Here is a 20000-nt window from a genome sequence, read left to right on the forward strand (position 1 = left end):
TGTGTGTGTGTGTGTCTCCTCACCGAACACCCGTCCTGGCGTCCCTGAGACCACGTGCTGACCGTAGTCCAGCTTCCTGATGTCCTCGCCCACGTTGGTTCCTCCGATGCAGGCGTGACACTGGACGTTCATGTAGTCGCCCAGAGCCAGGAGCACCTGCACACAACCGGCCAATCAGAGAGCAGCACACACACACACACGGCCAATCAGAGAGCAGAACACACACACACACGGCCAATCAGAGAGCAGCACCTGCACACAACCGGCCAATCAGAGAGCAGCACACACACGGCCAATCAGAGAGCAGAACACACACGGCCAATCAGAGAGCAGAACACACACACACGGCCAATCAGAGAGCAGAACACACACGGCCAATCAGAGAGCAGAACACACACACACGGCCAATCAGAGAGCAGAACACACACGGCCAATCACAGAGCAGAACACACACACACACAACGGGCCAATCAGAGAGCAGAACACACACATCCGGCCAATCAGAGAGCAGAACACACACATCCGGCCAATCAGAGAGCAGAACACACACATCCGGCCAATCAGAGAGCAGGACACACACACACACAACGGGCCAATCAGAGAGCAGAACACACACATCCGGCCAATCAGAGAGCAGAACACACACAACCGGCCAATCAGAGAGCAGAACACACACATCCGGCCAATCAGAGAGCAGAACACACACACACAGCCAATCAGAGAGCAGCACGCACCTTCTGGATCTGTCCTGCCAGTTCCCTGGTTGGAGCGAGGATCAGGGCCTGGGTCTCCCTCACCTGCAGACAGGAAACGCATCATCACAGGAAACACATCATTACAGGAACGCATCATTACAGGAAACGCATCACCACAGGAAACGCATCACCACAGGAAACACATCACCACAGGTGTCACAGACACAAACGTCCCCGGGGGGAAGGAACTCACCTGGATGTCGAGACACTGCAGCACCGACACACAGAAGGTCGCCGTCTTTCCTGTTCCAGACTGAGACCTGGACACACAAGAGACCAGGACCAGGGGTCAGAGGCACCACAAGACCAGGACCAGGGGTCAGAGGCACCACAGGACCAGGACCAGGGGTCAGAGACACTACAGGACCAGGACCAGGGGTCAGAGGCACCACAGGTCCAGGACCAGGGGTTAGAGAGACTCCAGGACCAGGACCAGGGGTCAGAGACACTACAGGACCAGGGGTTAGAGGCACCACAGGACCAGGACCAGGGGTCAGAGGCACCACAAGACCAGGACCAGGGGTCAGAGGCACCACAGGACCAGGACCAGGGGTCAGAGGCACTACAGGACCAGGACCAGGGGTCAGAGGCACTACAGGACCAGGACCAGGGGTCAGAGGCACCACAGGACCAGGACCAGGGGTCAGAGACACCACAGGACCAGGACCAGGGGTCAGAGGCACCACAGGACCAGGACCAGGGGTCAGAGGCACTACAGGACCAGGACCAGGGGTCAGAGGCACCACAGGACCAGGACCAGGGGTCAGAGGCACCACAGGACCAGGACCAGGGGTCAGAGGCACCACAGGACCAGGACCAGGGGTTAGAGGCACTACAGGACCAGGACCAGGGGTCAGAGGCACCACAGGACCAGGACCAGGACCAGGGGTCAGAGGCACCACAGGACCAGGACCAGGGGTCAGAGGCACCACAGGACCAGGACCAGGGGTTAGAGACACTACAGGACCAGGGGTTAGAGGCACTACAGGACCAGGACCAGGGGTTAGAGACACTACAGGACCAGGACCAGGGGTTAGAGACACTACAGGACCAGGACCAGGGGTCAGAGACACTACAGGACCAGGACCAGGGGTCAGAGGCACCACAGGACCAGGACCAGGGGTCAGAGACACTACAGGACCAGGACCAGGGGTTAGAGACACCACAGGACCAGGACCAGGGGTCAGAGGCACCACAGGACCAGGACCAGGGGTCAGAGACACCACAGGACCAGAGGCACCACAGGACCAGGACCAGGGGTCAGAGACACCACAGGACCAGGACCAGGGGTTAGAGACACTACAGGACCAGGACCAGGGGTCAGAGACACCACAGGACCAGGACCAGGGGTCAGAGACACCACAGGACCAGGACCAGGGGTTAGAGACACTACAGGACCAGGACCAGGGGTCAGAGACACCACAGGACCAGGACCAGGGGTTAGAGACACCACAGGACCAGGACCAGGGGTTAGAGACACTACAGGACCAGGACCAGGGGTCAGAGACACTACAGGACCAGGACCAGGGGTTAGAGACACTACAGGACCAGGACCAGGGGTCAGAGACACTACAGGACCAGGACCAGGGGTTAGAGACACTACAGGACCAGGACCAGGGGTCAGAGACACCACAGGACCAGGACCAGGGGTTAGAGACACTACAGGACCAGGACCAGGGGTCAGAGGCACTACAGGACCAGGACCAGGGGTCAGAGACACCACAGGACCAGGACCAGGGGTCAGAGGCACTACAGGACCAGGACCAGGGGTCAGAGGCACCACAGGACCAGGACCAGGGGTCAGAGGCACCACAAGACCAGGACCAGGGGTTAGAGACACTACAGGACCAGGACCAGGGGTCAGAGGCACCACAGGACCAGGACCAGGGGTCAGAGGCACCACAAGACCAGGACCAGGGGTTAGAGACACTACAGGACCAGGACCAGGGGTCAGAGACACCACAGGACCAGGACCAGGGGTCAGAGGCACCACAAGACCAGGACCAGGGGTTAGAGACACTACAGGACCAGGACCAGGGGTCAGAGACACTACAGGACCAGGACCAGGGGTCAGAGGCACCACAGGACCAGGACCAGGGGTCAGAGGCACCACAGGACCAGGACCAGGGGTCAGAGACACTACAGGACCAGGGGTTAGAGACACCACAGGACCAGGACCAGGGGTCAGAGGCACCACAGGACCAGGACCAGGGGTCAGAGACACCACAGGACCAGGGGTCAGAGGCACCACAGGACCAGGGGTCAGAGACACCACAGGACCAGGACCAGGGGTTAGAGACACTACAGGACCAGGACCAGGGGTCAGAGACACCACAGGACCAGGACCAGGGGTCAGAGACACCACAGGACCAGGACCAGGGGTTAGAGACACTACAGGACCAGGACCAGGGGTCAGAGACACCACAGGACCAGGACCAGGGGTTAGAGACACTACAGGACCAGGACCAGGGGTCAGAGACACTACAGGACCAGGACCAGGGGTTAGAGACACTACAGGACCAGGACCAGGGGTCAGAGACACCACAGGACCAGGACCAGGGGTTAGAGACACTACAGGACCAGGACCAGGGGTCAGAGGCACTACAGGACCAGGACCAGGGGTCAGAGACACCACAGGACCAGGACCAGGGGTTAGAGACACTACAGGACCAGGACCAGGGGTCAGAGACACTACAGGACCAGGACCAGGGGTCAGAGGCACCACAGGACCAGGGGTCAGAGGCACCACAGGACCAGGACCAGGGGTCAGAGACACCACAGGACCAGGGGTCAGAGACACCACAGGACCAGGGGTTAGAGACACTACAGGACCAGAACCAGGGGTCAGAGACACCACTGGACCAGGACCAGGGGTCAGAGGCACCACAGGACCAGGACCAGGGGTCAGAGGCACCACAGGACCAGGACCAGGGGTCAGAGGCACCACAAGACCAGGACCAGGGGTTAGATACACTACAGGACCAGGACCAGGGGTCAGAGGCACCACAGGACCAGGACCAGGGGTCAGAGGCACCACAAGACCAGGACCAGGGGTTAGAGACACTACAGGACCAGGACCAGGGGTTAGAGGCACTACAGGACCAGGACCAGGGGTCAGAGACACTACAGGACCAGGACCAGGGGTCAGAGGCACCACAGGACCAGGAGTCAGAGACACTACAGGACCAGGACCAGGGGTTAGAGACACTACAGGACCAGGACCAGGGGTCAGAGACACCACAGGACCAGGACCAGGGGTCAGAGGCACTACAGGACCAGGACCAGGGGTCAGAGACACCACAGGACCAGGACCAGGGGTCAGAAGGACTCCAGGACCAGGACCAGGGGTCAGAGACACCACAGGACCAGGGGTCAGAAGGACTCCAGGACCAGGACCAGGGGTTAGAGGCACTCCAGGACCAGGACCAGGGGTCAGAGACACTCCAGGACCAGGACCAGGGGTTAGAGACACTACAGGACCAGGACCAGGGGTCAGAGACACCACAGGACCAGGACCAGGGGTCAGAAGGACTCCAGGACCAGGACCAGGGGTCAGAGACACCACAGGACCAGGACCAGGGGTCAGAAGGACTCCAGGACCAGGGGTTAGAGGCACTCCAGGACCAGGACCAGGGGTCAGAGACACTCCAGGACCAGGACCAGGGGTTAGAGACACTACAGGACCAGGACCAGGGGTCAGAGGCACCACAGGACCAGGACCAGGGGTTAGAGACACTACAGGACCAGGGGTTAGAGACACTACAGGACCAGGACCAGGGGTCAGAGGCACCACAGGACCAGGACCAGGGGTCAGAGACACCACAGGACCAGGACCAGGGGTCAGAGGCACTACAGGACCAGGACCAGGGGTCAGAGGCACTACAGGACCAGGACCAGGGGTCAGAGGCACTCCAGGACCAGGACCAGGGGTCAGAGGGGTGTGGTGGACGTGGTCTTACTGGGCGATGACGTCCCGTCCCTTGATGATCTGTTTGATGGCTCTCTGCTGGATCGCAGACGGCTTCTCAAAACCTGGAACAACAAAACAACAACGAGTCGATGAAAACAACAACAACAAACAACAACAACAAACAAACAACAGCCTGAAAAACAACAACAACAAACAAACAACAGCCTGAAAAACAACAACAACAAAACCTGGAATCACAAAACAGCGAGCCGATAAGAACAACAACGTCAGCAGCCTGACCGTGTTTTACTGTTGAGGAGCGTTCTTATTATTGTTGTTGTTGTTGTTGTTGTTGTTGGGGGGGGGGGCAGCAGCTCAGTCCATAGGTGACTTGGCTGGGAACCGTAGGGGTCGCTGGTTCAAGTCCCTGTGTGGACCATGTATGGAGCGTGGACTGGTGGCTGGAGAGGTGCCAGTTCATCTCCTGGGCACTGCCGAGGTGCTGTTGAGCAAGGCACCGAACCCCCAACTGCTCGGGGCACCGGGCACTGGCAGCCCCCTCATTCCAACATCTCTCCTTAATTGCATGTATAGGTCCTGTTTGTGCATGTGTGTGTGTGTGTGTGTATGTGTGTGTGTTTCAGGCCCGTGTGTGTGTGTGTGTGTGTGTGTAACATGATTAATAATAAGAGTGAAAAAATTCAATTTCCCCGTGTGGGATAAATAAAGTAATTCTTCAAACACCTGTTTATGAGTTTAGAAACTATAGTAAGTGTTATCAGGTGTATAAACATATTTATAGACCTCACTCGTGTGTCTTAAACTCTTAAACAGGTGTTTGCTGTTTTTAATATTAATAAATAAATATATTTATAGACCTCACTCGTGTGTCTTAAACTCTTAAACAGGTGTTTTTAATATTAATAAATAAATATATTTATGAGGCGACGTGAGAAAAGGTCAAATCTCTGGATCTTTTATAAGAGTTTATTTCATTATTTTTATTTGAAACTAAAACAGAAACTTTATAAATTAGATTTATTTTTAACTCTTTCAACTTTTAACATTAAAACTAAAGTTTCTGAAAAATCTCAAGAGTTAATTTTTTAATATAAAATAATATTTAATTATAGTTTCTGCGAAATGACCCGGAGAGCTGATTGTGTTTATATTTATATATTTATTTATTAGTTATACAGTTATTTATATGTTTATATGAATGAAACAGAAGCGTGATTAAAGCTCACAACAGTGAAACAATTCAATTCAATAAAACTTGATTTGTCCCCGGGGCCATTCAGGGGAACTTCTGGTGTTTTAAGATCATTTAAATATCTGGAGACAGTTTCATTAATATTATAATAATACTTATTTATTAATATTATTATTTCAGTGTCTTCGTGTGAAAGTCTCTGAACTTTAAATCGATGTAAATAAATGAAACGCCTCGTTAGCGGGAACAGCTAATGCTAACGCTAATGCTAACGCTATCCGTACCGAAGAACAAAGCATGAAACTGTTTAAAGTAAAGTTAAATATTAACTTTGCACATTTAAACACAACTCTAACTAAACTGTGTCTTTACAGTTCAGTCATTTTAATCTATTTAATCTCTTTAATGCGTTTAATTCACCGTGACGCAGCACAACAGTTAGCTTTAGCATCCGGAGCTACCACTAAAGGCCGCGGCGGATCCCCGGCCTCTCCTGACTCTCTCAGCCCCTCACCCACAGCGGATCCCCGGCCTCTCCTGACCCTCTCAGCCCCTCACTCACGGCGGATCCCCGGCCTCTCCTGACCCTCTCAGCCCCTCACTCACGGCGGATCCCCGGCCGCTCCTGGCCCCCTCACCCTGCAGGCCGCGGCAGATCCCCGGCCTCTCCTGCCCCCTCACCCACCGTAGGCGTAGATGCCTCGGAGCAGGTCCTCCCGCAGCCCCATGGTGTCGAAGGTGGGGGTGACGTCCACCTCCTCGCTGGTCTCAAACTCCACTTTGGTCATGTCCTCGTCCCTCAGGAGCCTCTTCCTGCCCGGAGCCGCTGCAGCCATGTCTCCTCTTTCTGTTCCCGGGGTTATTACTGTGACTGAAGCTGAAGCTAACTGCTGCTGATGCTAACTGCTGCTGATGCTAACTGCTGCTGATGCTAACTGCTGCTGCTAACGCACGGGGAGGGAAAGACCGCCGCACGCGTCGCACTGATGACGTATACTCTAAGCGCCGCGCCCTCTAAGCGACGCGTCATGACGTCATTTTCAGAGTCATGCTCACACACACACACACACACACACACACACACACACACAGGGACACACACACACAAGTTTTCATGTCTTTAATTATAAAGTGATATAAAGGAACAGCAGCTGCGTTCAGGACGCACAGGTGAGCGATGATGTCACACTGACATCATGGTTTCAGGACGCACAGGTGAGCGATGATGTCACACTGACATCATGGTTTCAGGACGCACAGGTGAGCGATGATGTCACTCTGACATCATGGTTTCAAAGTCTGTCGGATTTCTTCCCAAAATATTAAATGTCAACTTTATTCTGAAAATCCCAGATGTTTGTGTCACTTCCTGTGTGATGATGAGCTGCTGCAGAGTCTCGATGATGTCATGATGAAAACAACGTAAACAGGAAGTTGATGTCGTCAGTCGTCTTTTGTCTGATGGACGTCCAAACTGACGACCTGCAGCTCCGTCAGGCTGCTGCCGCTCTGACTGAAGACCATCTGAAACACAACAACACCGTAAACAACAACACCGTAAACAACAAAAACACAGTAAACAACAACAACACCGTAAACAACAACAACGTAAACAACAAAAACACCGTAAACAACACCGTAAACAACAACAACGTAGTGACACGGTAGTAACGCTGTAGTGATGCTGTAGTGACGCTGTAGTAGTACTGTAACGCTATAGTAACGCTGTAGTAACGCTGTAGTAGTACTGTTACGCTGTAGTAACGCTGTAGTGACACGGTAGTAACGCTGTAGTGATGCTGTAGTGACGCTGTAGTAACGCTGTAGTAACGCTGTAGTAGTACTGTTACGCTGTAGTAACGCTGTAGTAATGCTGTAGTAGTACTGTAACGCTGTAGTGACGCTGTAGTGACGCTGTGGTAATGCTGTAGTAGTACTGTTACGCTGTAGTAACGCTGTAGTAACGCTGTAGTAATGCTGTAGTAGTACTGTTACGCTGTAGTAACGCTGTAGTAATGCTGTAGTAGTACTGTAACGCTGTAGTGACGCTGTAGTAACGCTGTAGTCGTGTCAGTACCGGGTGCAGCTGCACAGCAGAGACGGGGATCTGAGTGACAGGAGGCAGCGACGTGAGGAAAACCTGCGGGAGAGAAGCTGAGACACAAACACGACACAGCGTTATTGTTGCTATTGTTATTATTATTATTATTGTTATTATATATATTATATTATAGTTGTGCTCAGACGGTACCGGGGTCGTGGGACTGTCCCGTGGAAGGGAACGTGTTCAGCACGGCGAGGCTGCCGTCGGCCAATGAGGACGAAGGAGCCGCGTACATCAGCGTGTGACCGCCGGGGTACAGCATGTGACCGGCCACCGAGGACGAGGACGACACGGCTGAGGAGGAGAGACAGGAACAGCATCACGACACCGCCTTCACAATAAGAGCCTGGCACCGCCTTCACAATAAAAGCCTGGCACCGCCTTCGCAATAAGAGCCTGGCACCGCCTTCACAATAAGAGCCTGACACCGCCTTCACAATAAGAGCCTGGCACCGCCTTCACAATAAAAGCCTGGCACCACCTTCACAATAAAAGCCTGGCACCGCCTTCACAATAAAAGCCTGGCACCGCCTTCGCAATAAAAGCCTGGCACCGCCTTCGCAATAAAAGCCTGGCACCGCCTTCACAATAAAAGCCTGGCACCGCCTTCACAATAAAAGCCTAGTTGTGTGCTCACCTGTGGAAGGGGCGGGGCTGTGGATGTCTGAACTCTGATTGGTGGAGGTCTGCAGCTGCTGAGAGACTCCTCCCCCTGAGGACACACGTAGGACAGGTGAGGGACAGGACAGGTGAGAGACAGGTGAAGGACAGGACAGGTGAAGGACAGGTGAGAGACAGGTGAAGGACAGGTGAAAGAAAGGACAGGTGAAGGACAGGTGAGGGACAGGACAGGTGAAGGACAGGTGAAGGAAAGGACAGGTGAGGGACAGGACAGGTGAAGGACAGGTGAGGGACAGGACAGGTGAAGGACAGGTGAAGGACAGGTGAAGGAAAGGACAGGTGAGGAACAGGACAGGTGAGGGACAGGTGAAGGACAGGTGAAGGACAGGACAGGTGAGGAACAGGACAGGTGAGGAACAGGACAGGTGAGGGACAGGTGAAGGACAGGACAGGTGAGGGACAGGACAGGTAAAGGACAGGTGAGGGACAGGTGAAGGACAGGACAGGGACAGGTGAGGGACAGGACAGGTGAGGGACAGGTGAAGGACAGGACAGGTGAGGGACAGAACAGGTAAAGGACAGGTGAGGGACAGGACAGGTGAGGGACAGGACAGGGACAGGTGAAGGACAGGTGAAGGACAGGACAGGTGAGGGACAGGACAGGTGAGGGACAGGACAGGTGTCCTCCTACCTGACATTAAGGTGAATCCTCCCGGCAGGACGACGCTGGCGGTGGTCTTCAGCACCGCCCCGTTGTTGGGGGACGCCGTCTGCCAGGTCACGGAGGAGGAAGACGCGGAGGACTGCATGGACACCATTTTGTTTCCGTTCTGAGGGAGGGGACAGACAGCAGGGACGCTCAGCGGCCAATCAGCTGCAGGTACAGCTGTAAACCCCGCCTTAAAGGGGCGTTACCTTGGCGACCTCGGAGCATTCGTCGGCCTCAGACACCTGGTAGGTGAGGTCGGTCTCCTCGAAGCCCGTGGCGCTCATCCTCTGGTCGGAGCAGGCGTCGGAGCGCGGCGGGGAGTCCGGGGAGTTGAGGCAGGTCTGGATCAGAGCCTTCCCCGTCTCTGACGTGATCATGGGCTGCAGCTTCCTGGTGGCGAACGTGTACACGTGACCCGTCTCACTGGCGACCAGCAGCAGCACCTGAGTCCCCGTCAGCGTGGACAGCTCGTACGCCTGCAGGGGGAGGAGCCTGATGACCTCACTGATGACACTCATGACCCACTGTTCCATACGCGGAAACAGATGATCTGACTTCCTCTAACAGAGACGACCCAGAGAGGACAGCCCAGGTGACCTCTGACCCCTGTGTGACCTCTGACCCCTGTATAATGACCCCTGTGTGACCCCTGTATAATGACCCTGTGTGACCTCTGACCCCTGTGTGACCCCTGACCCCTGTTTAATGACCCCTGTATAATGACCCTGTGTGACCTCTGACCCCTGTGTGACCCCTGACCCCTGTTTAATGACCCCTGTATAATGACCCTATGTGACCCCTGCATAGACATAAAGAGTAGACGCCTCATCGAACGTTGGGCCTATTGGCGCTGACGAGCGGTGGAGCCGCCATCTTGGCCCGGTCGCCCGCTCCACTCAGTGTAAGGACAGGACACGGTTCAGCGTATTTTAATATTCATAGTGGGATTAACAGTAATAGAATATTCTGATATATGATATATGTGATGTATGATCGGTGTTTTACAAACACTATAAATATAAACACAACAATAGAAATAATTTATAGAGTATTAATAGGCTGTATTTCATACATGAATACATAAATCTCTCTCTCACTCACTCTCTCTCTTTCTCTCTCTCACACACACACACACACACACACACACACAAACACACAAACACACGCAAGCACACACACACACACACACACACACAGAGAAAATTAAAATACATATAAATCAAGAGTATCAATACAATTAGGTCAGAGAGAGAGATGACATTTTGGACAATTCTAAATACAAGTCAAACAGACACACTTTCATTTAAAGCACTAAAAAAAAAAACCAAGAGCCGAACCCTATATGTTTATAAATATTTAGAAATGATCCATGCTCTGCCAGTCGCATAGTCGTGGTAGTGGAGAGGAGAGGGAGGGTCCACATTTGAGCGAGTGTGTGTGGTATAAAAATATATATAACATTTTGTTAAGTCGATCATTTTCACACTGTTTTGTTCTTGCACAGTTACCAAGTGTAGAGTGTAGCTCTAATTGGTAAAGAAAGTGATGTTGTAGGAGAACTTTGTATAGTATCTAAAATGACTGTGTCCTTTGTTTTTAGGCAAGGTCTAATTGTGTGAATGTCTTCTTTATTACATATTTTAATTATGTAGTAATTGTATTTAATGTGCAAACAAAAACACGGGGCATAGTTCAGTAATATCCATTTTAAATTATACAAACCATTTAAGATTTTTCCTTAGTTAAATAAATGTATGATTTTTTCTTTTCAGACTGTTTCAACTTCTCTGGTACAACTGAACTAAAACAGCCTGGACTCATCAGTTCTGGTTTACAAACATGTGACGTTCGTCCTGCTTTAAGTGGAGATGTGGAGAACCAAGTAAAAATGTATGGAACATTTAGTTCAGCTGTGAGAATATCGGGCACAGAGTGGAAATACATGTTCACGCTTGCCTCGTAAATCTCTGATTCATTCTTTATAATAAACCCCACATCATGTTGCTCCTGTTTGATGAAACAGTTTAACAGCAAAGGATATTGGTCAGATTCTGTCACTTCTCCTTTGATAGTCTAAACTTTAAAAAAAAAGTGACATGACATGAACAATTATCTCATAATTCATGTCAATGTCATGTTCAATTTTTAAAAAAACAAAACTGAGAATATCTGAGGTGACCTGAGATGAACCGTCTCTGAAGTGTCTTCCTCTCATGAAACCACAGCACATCCTCCGCTGACCTAATGCTGGAAATGTGCAATCCATTTACACTAGACCGCATGTACGACAACCCCTCTCCTCCCTGCTTCTCCTTTCATATCTACACAGGCATGCACACACACACACACACACACACACACACACACACACACACACACACACACACACACACACACACACACACACACACACACACACACACACACACACACACACACACACACACACACACACACACACACACACACACACACACACACACACACCTGGCCGGGGGGTAAATTAACTAACATTCCCACAGAGGCTAATCTCCATGCCTCTACTGTGACAAGATAATAATAATATAATAAGGGACAGCAGCTCCTCTGGCAGCTAAATATTTATCTACCTGCCACAGCCTGAGGGACTCACTATAACATTCAAAAATGCATGGATTTATGTATAATTGTTTAAAATTGTACTGTACCGTACTGATTATGAATTGTAATATTGTAATATTAGATTAGAGCAGGAATACGCTGCACAGTGCTCTGGCATCTTGTTCCTTCTGCTGCTCAACTCAGAGGCTCAACGAGTCACTCATAGAACTTATCTGGTAGGATGACCGATCCAAGATGGCGGCCGCATTTCTCGCGGCCCAACGTTCGATGCGGCATCTACTCTTTATATGTCTATGGACCCCTGTATAATGACCCTGTGTGACCTCTGACCCCTGTGTGACCCCTGACCCTGTGTGACCCCTGTATGAGGACCCCTGTGTGACCCCTATTTGACCTCTGACCCCTGTGTGACCCCGGACCCCCGTGTGACCCGGACCCACCTTCTTCATGATGCCGGTCTTCCTCTTGCTGAACGTGGTGTACCTCCTCAGCTTGTTGTCGATGAACTCCATCTTGATCTTGACCCTGCCCCTGGTTTTCTTCCCGGGTTTGGCTCCGGGCACCCCGGGGCCCAGAGCTCCGGAGGCGGCCGCTGGCTGGAGGCCGACCTCCCTGTCGCTCCTCTCCCGCTTCACGCCCCTCCGGTCCCCCCCTCCTGACCCCGCCGTGTCCTCGTCCTCCCCGGAGTCAGAGTCCTGGTCGGACCCGCTGTAGACCACCTCGGTGCTGTACTCAGCCGTGTCCGGCCCCGGGAGGCTGCTGAGTCCGGGTCCCGGGAGGCTGGCTCCGGTTCTGGTGCCCATTACAGCTCCTCCAGCCCCGGGCCCGACGCTCACGGTGTTAACACCAACACCCCCCCGGCGCTCCGAGCTCCCGGCCCGGGCAGAGTCAGCTAACAGCCCCGCTGCTCTGCTAGCTGCTCTGATGCTAACGGGCTAACGGAGCTAACGGATGCTAGCTGTTAGCATCAGTTACTGGAGCAACAAGTCCAGATTTCCGTCCATCAGAGTCCGTGAATCACCGGGGGCCGAGGCCGAGCGGCCGGGGAGCTCCGGAGCACCGACCCGGGGACATGTCCCGCTGCAGACCGGACCGAGCTGGATCAGAACCGCGGAACAAAGTTCAAAAGTAGAGTTTTTAAGCAGGGCTCCGGCGGCGCTAACGGGACCAACTGCACCCGCCGGTGACCGTCCGCGGAGGAATATAGTTCCACAGAGCGCGCTCTTTAATCTCACTCTGTATTTATAATATTAATCATAATATCTCACTCTTTATTCATAATATCTCATTCTGTAATTAAAATATTAATTATTACATCACCCACTTCTCAGAAACACTCTTTTTATTTCTTATATTCGACCAAAGAAACGGAGTTAACGGAGCAGCGCGCAGTGATACACAGGCGCCGTCTTCATCCGCACACAGACGGGGACTACTTTCCTCCTTTAAGGCCAACCGGAAGTGCGCACTGAAAACTACAAACATGGCGGAAGAGGCTCTAACGTTTTATTATTTATTTATATAATTATTATTAAAACTGATGTGTTATTAATATAAACATAACGTGGAGTTACTTACTTTTATTTTATGATTATTCAGATTTAATAAAATGTTTAATAAATATTTAATTAATATTTAATTAAATATTTAATTAAATTCGCAGCGTTTCTAAGTTTTATTCACTTCGACAGAAATGTGACGTTACTCCAGGAGTCTAAGGGCGCCCTCCCACTGTGCCTCAGTCACAGGTTAGAGCGCCCTCCCACTGTGCCTCTGTCACAGGTTAGAGCGCCCTCCCACTGTGCCTCTGTCACAGGTTAGAGCGCCCTCCCACTGTGCGTGCGTCACAGGTTAGAGCGCCCTCCCGCTGTGCCTCAGTCACAGGTTAGAGCGCCCTCCCACTGTGCCTCAGTCACAGGTTAGAGCACCCTCCCACTGTGCCTCAGTCACAGGTTAGAGCACCCTCCCACTGTGCCTCCGTCACAGGTTAGAGTGCCCTCCCACTGTGCAACATCTACAGAGGAATGAAAACAGTTCAAACTCCTCATCTGAAAAACAGTTTAATAATAATAAATAACAGTCTGATGGTTCGGAGTCTGAGGTTCTGGCGCCGGGTCGTTGTCTCCCGGAGGCGTTGAGCTTCAGGCTGAACGAGGTCACGACATCACAGCTGCCTCGTCCAATCAGAGCGCCTGTTCCTGCCGTGTGACCTGGAGCTGGTCTATAATTACCTCAGATTAACTTCCGTCTCACACAGACGCCACCTGTCAGAGCGGCAGCAGCAGCAGCATGTCCTCCTTCAGCCCCGCCGCCGCCTCAGGCCCCGCCGCCGCCCCAGGCCACGCCCCCTGGAGGAACAACAGCCTGCTGCTGGGGGGGGGCCGGGACCCCCCTCTGTCAGACCAGGGAGAGACCATCATCGGGGTCTACCTGCTGCTGCTGGGTGGGTACACGACCAACCAGAGACCAGTAAAGACCAGGGTACAGGGGCGGGTTTAGACCAGTAAAGACCAGGGTACAGGGGCGGGCTTAGACCAGTAAAGACCAGGGTACAGGGGCGGGCTTAGACCAGTAAAGACCAGGGTACAGGGACGGGTTTAGACCAGTAAAGACCAGGGTACAGGGACGGGCTTAGACCAGTAAAGACCAGGGTACAGGGACGGGCTTAGACCAGTAAAGACCAGGGTACAGGGGCGGGTTTAGACCAGTAAAGACCAGGGCACAGGGACGGGTATAGACCAGGGTACAGTGACGGTCCCCCCTGTGCCTGACCCCCTGTCCCTGACCCCTGTCCCTGTCTCCGTGGTGCGTTCAGGGTGGTTGTCCTGGTTCGGAAACAGCATCGTCCTCTTCGTCCTGTGCAGACAGAGGGCGTCCCTGCAGCCCACGGACTACCTGACCTTTAACCTCGCCGTCTCCGACGCCAGCATCTCCGTGTTCGGGTACTCCAGAGGCATCATCGAGATCTTCAACGTCTTCCAGGACAGCGGGTACCTCATCTCCTCCATCTGGACCTGCCAGGTACCAGACCCCCCTGAGACTCACCTGAGACACCTGAGACTCACCTGAGACACACCTGAGACACACCTGAGACTCACCTGAGACACACCTGAGACACACCTGAGACACACCTGAGACTCACCTGAGACTCACCTGAGACACACCTGAGACTCACCTGAGACTCACCTGAGACACCTGAGACTCACCTGAAACACACCTGAGACACACCTGAGACACACCTGAGACTCACCTGAGACACACCTGAGACTCACCTGAGACTCACCTGAGACACCTGAGACTCACCTGAGACTCACCTGAGACACCTAAGACTCACCTGAGACACACCTGAGACTCACCTGAGACTCACCTGAGACACCTGAGACACACCTGAGACTCACCTGAGACACCTGAGACACACCTGAGACTCACCTGAGACTCCTGAGACTCACCTGAGACACACCTGAGACTCACCTGAGACTCACCTGAGACCCACCTGAGACTCCTGAGACACCTGAGACCTACCTGAGACACCTGAGACACACCTGAGACTCACCTGAGACTCACCTGAGACACCTGAGACTCACCTGAGACACCTGAGACACACCTGAGACACCTGAGACACACCTGAGACTCACCTGAGACACCTGAGACTCACCTGAGACACCTGAGACACACCTGAGACTCACCTGAGACACCTGAGACTCACCTGAGACACACCTGATACTCACCTGAGACACTTGAGACACACCTGAGACTCACCTGAGACCCACCTGAGACACACTTGAGACTCCTGAGACTCACCTGAGACTCACCTGAGACTCCTGAGACTCCTGAGACACCTGAGACACACCTGAGACTCACCTGAGACACTTGAGACACACCTGAGACTCACCTGAGACTAACCTGAGACTCACCTGAGACACACCTGAGACACACCTGAGACACACCTGAGACACCGGAGACTCACCTGAGTCTCACCTGAGACACCTGAGACTCACCTGAGACTCACCTGAGACTCACCTGAGACACACCTGAGACTCACCTGAGACTCAGACTCACCTGAGACTCACCTGAGACTCACCTGAGACTCACCTGAGACTCACCTGAGACACCTAAAACACACCTGAGACTCAGACTCACCTGAGACTCACCTGAGACACACCTGAGACTCAGACTCACCTGAGTCTCACCTGAGACACCTGAGACTCACCCGAGACTCACCTGAGACACACCTGAGACTCACCTGAGACTCACCTGAGACTCAGACTCACCTGAGACTCACCTGAGACTCACCTGAGACTCACCTGAGACACACCTGAGACTCAGACTCACCTGAGTCTCACCTGAGACACCTGAGACTCACCCGAGACTCACCTGAGACACACCTGAGACTCACCTGAGACTCACCTGAGACTCAGACTCACCTGAGACTCACCTGAGACTCACCTGAGACTCAGACTCACCTGAGACTCACCTGAGACTCACCTGAGACTCACCTGAGACTCACCTGAGACTCACCTGAGACTCACCTGTCCTCCTGTGTCCTCCAGGTGGACGGGTTCTTCACGCTGGTCTTTGGTCTCAGCAGCATCAACACGCTGACAGTGATCAGCATCACGCGCTACATCAAAGGCTGTCACCCCAGCAGAGGTCAGAGTCCACGTCCTCACGTCCCCACGTCCTCCTGTCCTCACGTCCTCCTGTCCTCACCTCCTCCTGTCCTCACGTCCTCCTGTCCTCACCTCCTCCTGTCCTCACCCCCTCCTGTCCTCACCCCCTCCTGTCCTCACCTCCTCCTGTCCTCACGTCCTCCTGTCCTCACCTCCTCCTGTCCTCACCTCCTCCTGTCCTCACCCCCTCCTGTCCTCACCCCCTCCTGTCCTCACCCCCTCCTGTCCTCACGTCCTCGTGTCCTCACGTCCTCCTGTCCTCACCTCCTCCTGTCCTCACCCCCTCCTGTCCTCACGTCCTCGTGTCCTCACGTCCTCCTGTCCTCCTGTCCTCACGTCCTCCTGTCCTCACCTCCTCCTGTCCTCACGTCCTCCTGTCCTCCTGTCCTCACGTCCTCCTGTCCTCACCTCCTCCTGTCCTCACGTCCTCACGTCCTCCTGTCCTCACGTCCTCCTGTCCTCACCTCCTCCTGTCCTCACGTCCCCACGTCCTCCTGTCCTCCTGTCCTCCTGTCCTCCTGTCCTCACCTCCTCCTGTCCTCCTGTCCTCCTGTCCTCACGTCCTCCTGTCCTCACGTCCTCACGTCCTCCCGTCCTCCTGTCCTCACGTCCTCCTGTCCTCACGTCCTCCTGTCCTCCTGTCCTCACGTCCTCCTGTCCTCACGTCCTCCTGTCCTCACGTCCTCCTGTCCTCCTGTCCTCACGTCCTCCTGTCCTCACGTCCTCCTGTCCTCACGTCCTCCTGTCCTCCTGTCCTCACCTCCTCCTGTCCTCACCTCCTCGTGTCCTCACGTCCTCCTGTCCTCACGTCCTCCTGTCCTCACCTCCTCCTGTCCTCACCTCCTCCTGTCCTCACGTCCTCGTGTCCTCACGTCCTCCTGTCCTCACGTCCTCCTGTCCTCACCTCCTCCTGTCCTCACGTCCTCCTGTCCTCACCTCCTCCTGTCCTCACCCCCTCCTGTCCTCACGTCCTCGTGTCCTCACGTCCTCCTGTCCTCACCCCCTCCTGTCCTCACGTCCTCCTGTCCTCACCCCCTCCTGTCCTCACGTCCCTGTGTCCTCACGTCCTCCTGTCCTCACGTCCTCCTGTCCTCACGTCCTCCTGTCCTCACGTCCTCCTGTCCTCACCTCCTCCTGTCCTCCTGTCCTCACGTCCTCCTGTCCTCCTACCTCCTGTCCTCACCTCCTCCTGTCCTCACGTCCTCCTGTCCTCACGTCCTCCTGTCCTGAGACTGAGACCGCCTGTGTTGTCTTTCAGCTCGTCACATCAGCAGGACCAGCGTGTCCATCTGTCTCCTGCTCATCTGGACCACAGCTGGATTCTGGTCCGGAGCCCCGGTGCTCGGCTGGGGGAGCTACAAAGGCAGGAAGTGTGCAGCACAACCCTTCAAAATAAGAGTCTGTTCCAAACTCGGCTTTTACTAACCTCTTACTTCTGTCCCCTCTGTCTCCTCTGTCCCCCTGACCCCTCTGTCCCTCTGACCCTCCTGTCCCTCTGACCCTCTTGTCCCCTGACCCTCCTGTCCCCCCTGACTCTCCTGACCCCCCTGACCCTCTGTCCCCCTGACCCTCCTGTCCCCCCTGACCCTCCTGTCCCCCTGACCCTCCTGTCCCCCCTGACCCTCCTGTCCCCCTGACCCTCCTGTCCCCCTGACCCTCCTGTCCCCCTGACCCTCCTGTCCCCCCTGACCCTCCTGTCCCCCTGACCCTCCTGTCCCCCCTGACCCCTCTGTCCCCCTGACCCTCTGTCCCCCCTGACCCTCCTGTCCCCCTGACCCTTCTGTCCCCTGACCCTCCTGTCCCCCCTGACCCTCTGTCCCCCTGACCCTCCTGTCCCCCTGACCGTCTGTCCCCCTGACCGTCTGTCCCCCTGACCCTCCTGTCCCCCCTGACCCTCTGTCCCCCTGACCCTCTGTCCCCCTGACCCCTCCTGTCCCCCTGACCCCTCCTGTCCCCCTGTCCCCCCTGTTCCCCCTGACCCCTCCTGACCCTCCTGTCCCCCTGACCCTCCTGACCCCCCTGACCCCTCTGTCCCCCTGACCCCTCTGTCCCTCCTGACCCCCCTGACCCCTCTGTCCCCCTGACCCTCCTGACCCCCCTGACCCCTCTGTCCCCCTGACCCTCCTGACCCCCCTGTCCCTCCTGACCCCCCTGACCCCTCTGACCCCCCTGACCCCTCTGACCCTCCTGACCCCTCTGTCCCCTGACCCTCCTGTCCCCCTGACCCTCCTGTCCCCCTGACCCTCCTGACCCTCCTGACCCCCCTGACCCCTCTGTCCCCCCCTGACCCCCTTGTCCCCTGACCCTCCTGACCCCTCTGACCCCCCTTGTCCCCTGACCCCTCCTGTCCCCCCTGACCCTCCTGTCCCCCCTGACCCCTCCTGTCCCCCCTGACCCTCTGTCCCCCTGACCCTCTGTCCCCCTGACCCTCCTGACCCCCCTGACCCCTCTGTCCCCCTGACCCTCCTGACCCCCCTGTCACCCTGACCCTCTGTCCCCCTGACCCTCCTGACCCCCCCTGACCCCTTTGTCCCCTGCAGATCGGGGGTATGGCACCTGTGAGATCGACTGGGCCAAAGCGAGCGTCTCAAACACCTACCGGTCGTACATCGTGTGCATCTTCGTGTTCTGCTTCTTCGTGCCGGTGCTCGTGATGCTCTTCTGCTACGTCTCCATCATCAACACGGTGAAGAGGGGCAACGCCCTGTCGGCGGGCGGCGACCTGAGCGACCGCCAGAGGAAGATCGAGAGAGACGTCACCATCGTGAGTCCCTTCTGTCCCTGCAGGTGCAACACTCAGGACCCACTCCCCCCGCAGTGAACACAGACACTTCTGAGTCCGGAGCAAGACCACCGGAGACCACCGGAGACCACCAGAGACCACCAGAGACCACCAGAGACCACCGGAGACCACGGCGTCAGTGCCGAGTTTGTCATCGTCGGTAGTTTGTGACGCATGCCTCTAGAGGAGGAGTCGGTAACCATAGCAACGCTGAAACAGGACGCAGGGGTGGAGGGGCGCACCGCAGACAGATTTAGTCCAGGTCCGGGGGTTAGAATCCACCTTATGGCAGCGTGGGCGTGTTGATGTGCAGATAGGATTCGGGTTTGCGTGTAAACGTAGATCCGGACTGAAACAGGTCCTGTGTGACGCCGGTTCGATGCTAAGCTTCTCATTGCTTCCATGTTGGATTGTCTCCCGCAGGTTTCCATAGTGATCTGCACGGCCTTCATCCTGGCGTGGTCCCCGTACGCCGTGGTGTCCATGTGGTCCGCCTGCGGCTTCCACGTGCCCAACCTCACCAGCATCTTCACCCGCCTGTTCGCCAAGTCCGCCAGCTTCTACAACCCCCTCATCTACTTCGGACTCAGCTCCAAGTTCCGCAAAGACGTGGCGGTCCTGCTGCCCTGTGCCCG

At 54.8% G+C, this 20000-nt stretch overlaps 3 protein-coding genes across 4 annotated transcripts in view; 1 reads left to right on the forward strand and 2 right to left on the reverse strand.

The window, feature by feature from the left end:
• The window catches only part of eif4a3 (eukaryotic translation initiation factor 4A3), a 10508-nt gene extending 3680 nt beyond the window's left edge, over positions 1–6828 (reverse strand). Inside the window, exons 1-5 of the mRNA XM_083931184.1 lie at positions 6564–6828; positions 4715–4787; positions 949–1015; positions 735–797; positions 24–156 (exon numbers count right to left, since the gene is read on the reverse strand). Coding sequence (XP_083787310.1) covers positions 24–156; positions 735–797; positions 949–1015; positions 4715–4787; positions 6564–6714 — 487 coding nt within the window. The 5' untranslated portion in view covers positions 6715–6828. The remainder of the gene's footprint in view (positions 1–23; positions 157–734; positions 798–948; positions 1016–4714; positions 4788–6563) is intronic.
• Positions 6829–6983: 155 nt separating this feature from the next.
• LOC310959735 (serum response factor-like) lies at positions 6984–13071 on the reverse strand. Of its 2 annotated transcripts, XM_083931194.1 has the most exons (7): positions 12354–13071; positions 9519–9788; positions 9295–9433; positions 8620–8694; positions 8130–8276; positions 7956–8032; positions 7174–7402 (listed from the first exon to the last, which is right to left on the reverse strand). In XM_083931194.1, exons 1-7 carry the CDS (start codon positions 12714–12716, stop codon positions 7322–7324), a joined length of 1152 nt encoding a protein of 383 aa, XP_083787320.1. In that variant the 5' UTR covers positions 12717–13071; the 3' UTR covers positions 7174–7321. The 2 variants fall into 2 exon arrangements, with proteins under 2 accessions (XP_083787321.1, XP_083787320.1); XM_083931195.1 differs by lacking the exons at positions 7956–8032; positions 8130–8276 and having other exon boundaries at positions 6984–7402.
• Positions 13072–14202: 1131 nt separating this feature from the next.
• The window catches only part of LOC310963266 (opsin-5-like), a gene marked incomplete at both ends in the record, with an annotated part of 6051 nt that continues 253 nt past the window's right edge, over positions 14203–20000 (forward strand). Inside the window, 6 exons of the mRNA XM_083936001.1 lie at positions 14203–14356; positions 14729–14934; positions 16464–16563; positions 17842–17955; positions 19124–19347; positions 19789–20000. The exon at positions 19789–20000 is cut by the window's right edge and continues 253 nt beyond it. Of these exons, the coding sequence (XP_083792127.1) occupies positions 14203–14356; positions 14729–14934; positions 16464–16563; positions 17842–17955; positions 19124–19347; positions 19789–20000 (1010 nt within the window). The remainder of the gene's footprint in view (positions 14357–14728; positions 14935–16463; positions 16564–17841; positions 17956–19123; positions 19348–19788) is intronic.

The sequence above is a fragment of the Echiichthys vipera genome (assembly GCF_963691815.1).
Source record: "Echiichthys vipera genome assembly, chromosome: 2".
NCBI lineage: Eukaryota > Metazoa > Chordata > Actinopteri > Perciformes > Trachinidae > Echiichthys > Echiichthys vipera.

Coding starts and splice junctions, on each gene's coding strand:
- LOC310959735 (XM_083931194.1), bottom strand. CDS start 12,716: ATGGGCACCAGAACCGGAGCCAGCCTCCCGGGACCCGGACTCAGCAGC. Junction 9,789..12,353: donor AGACCGGCATCATGAAGAAG/GTGGGTCCGGGT, acceptor CTCCCCCTGCAG/GCGTACGAGCTGTCCACGCT. Junction 9,434..9,518: donor AATGCTCCGAGGTCGCCAAG/GTAACGCCCCTT, acceptor CCCCTCCCTCAG/AACGGAAACAAAATGGTGTC.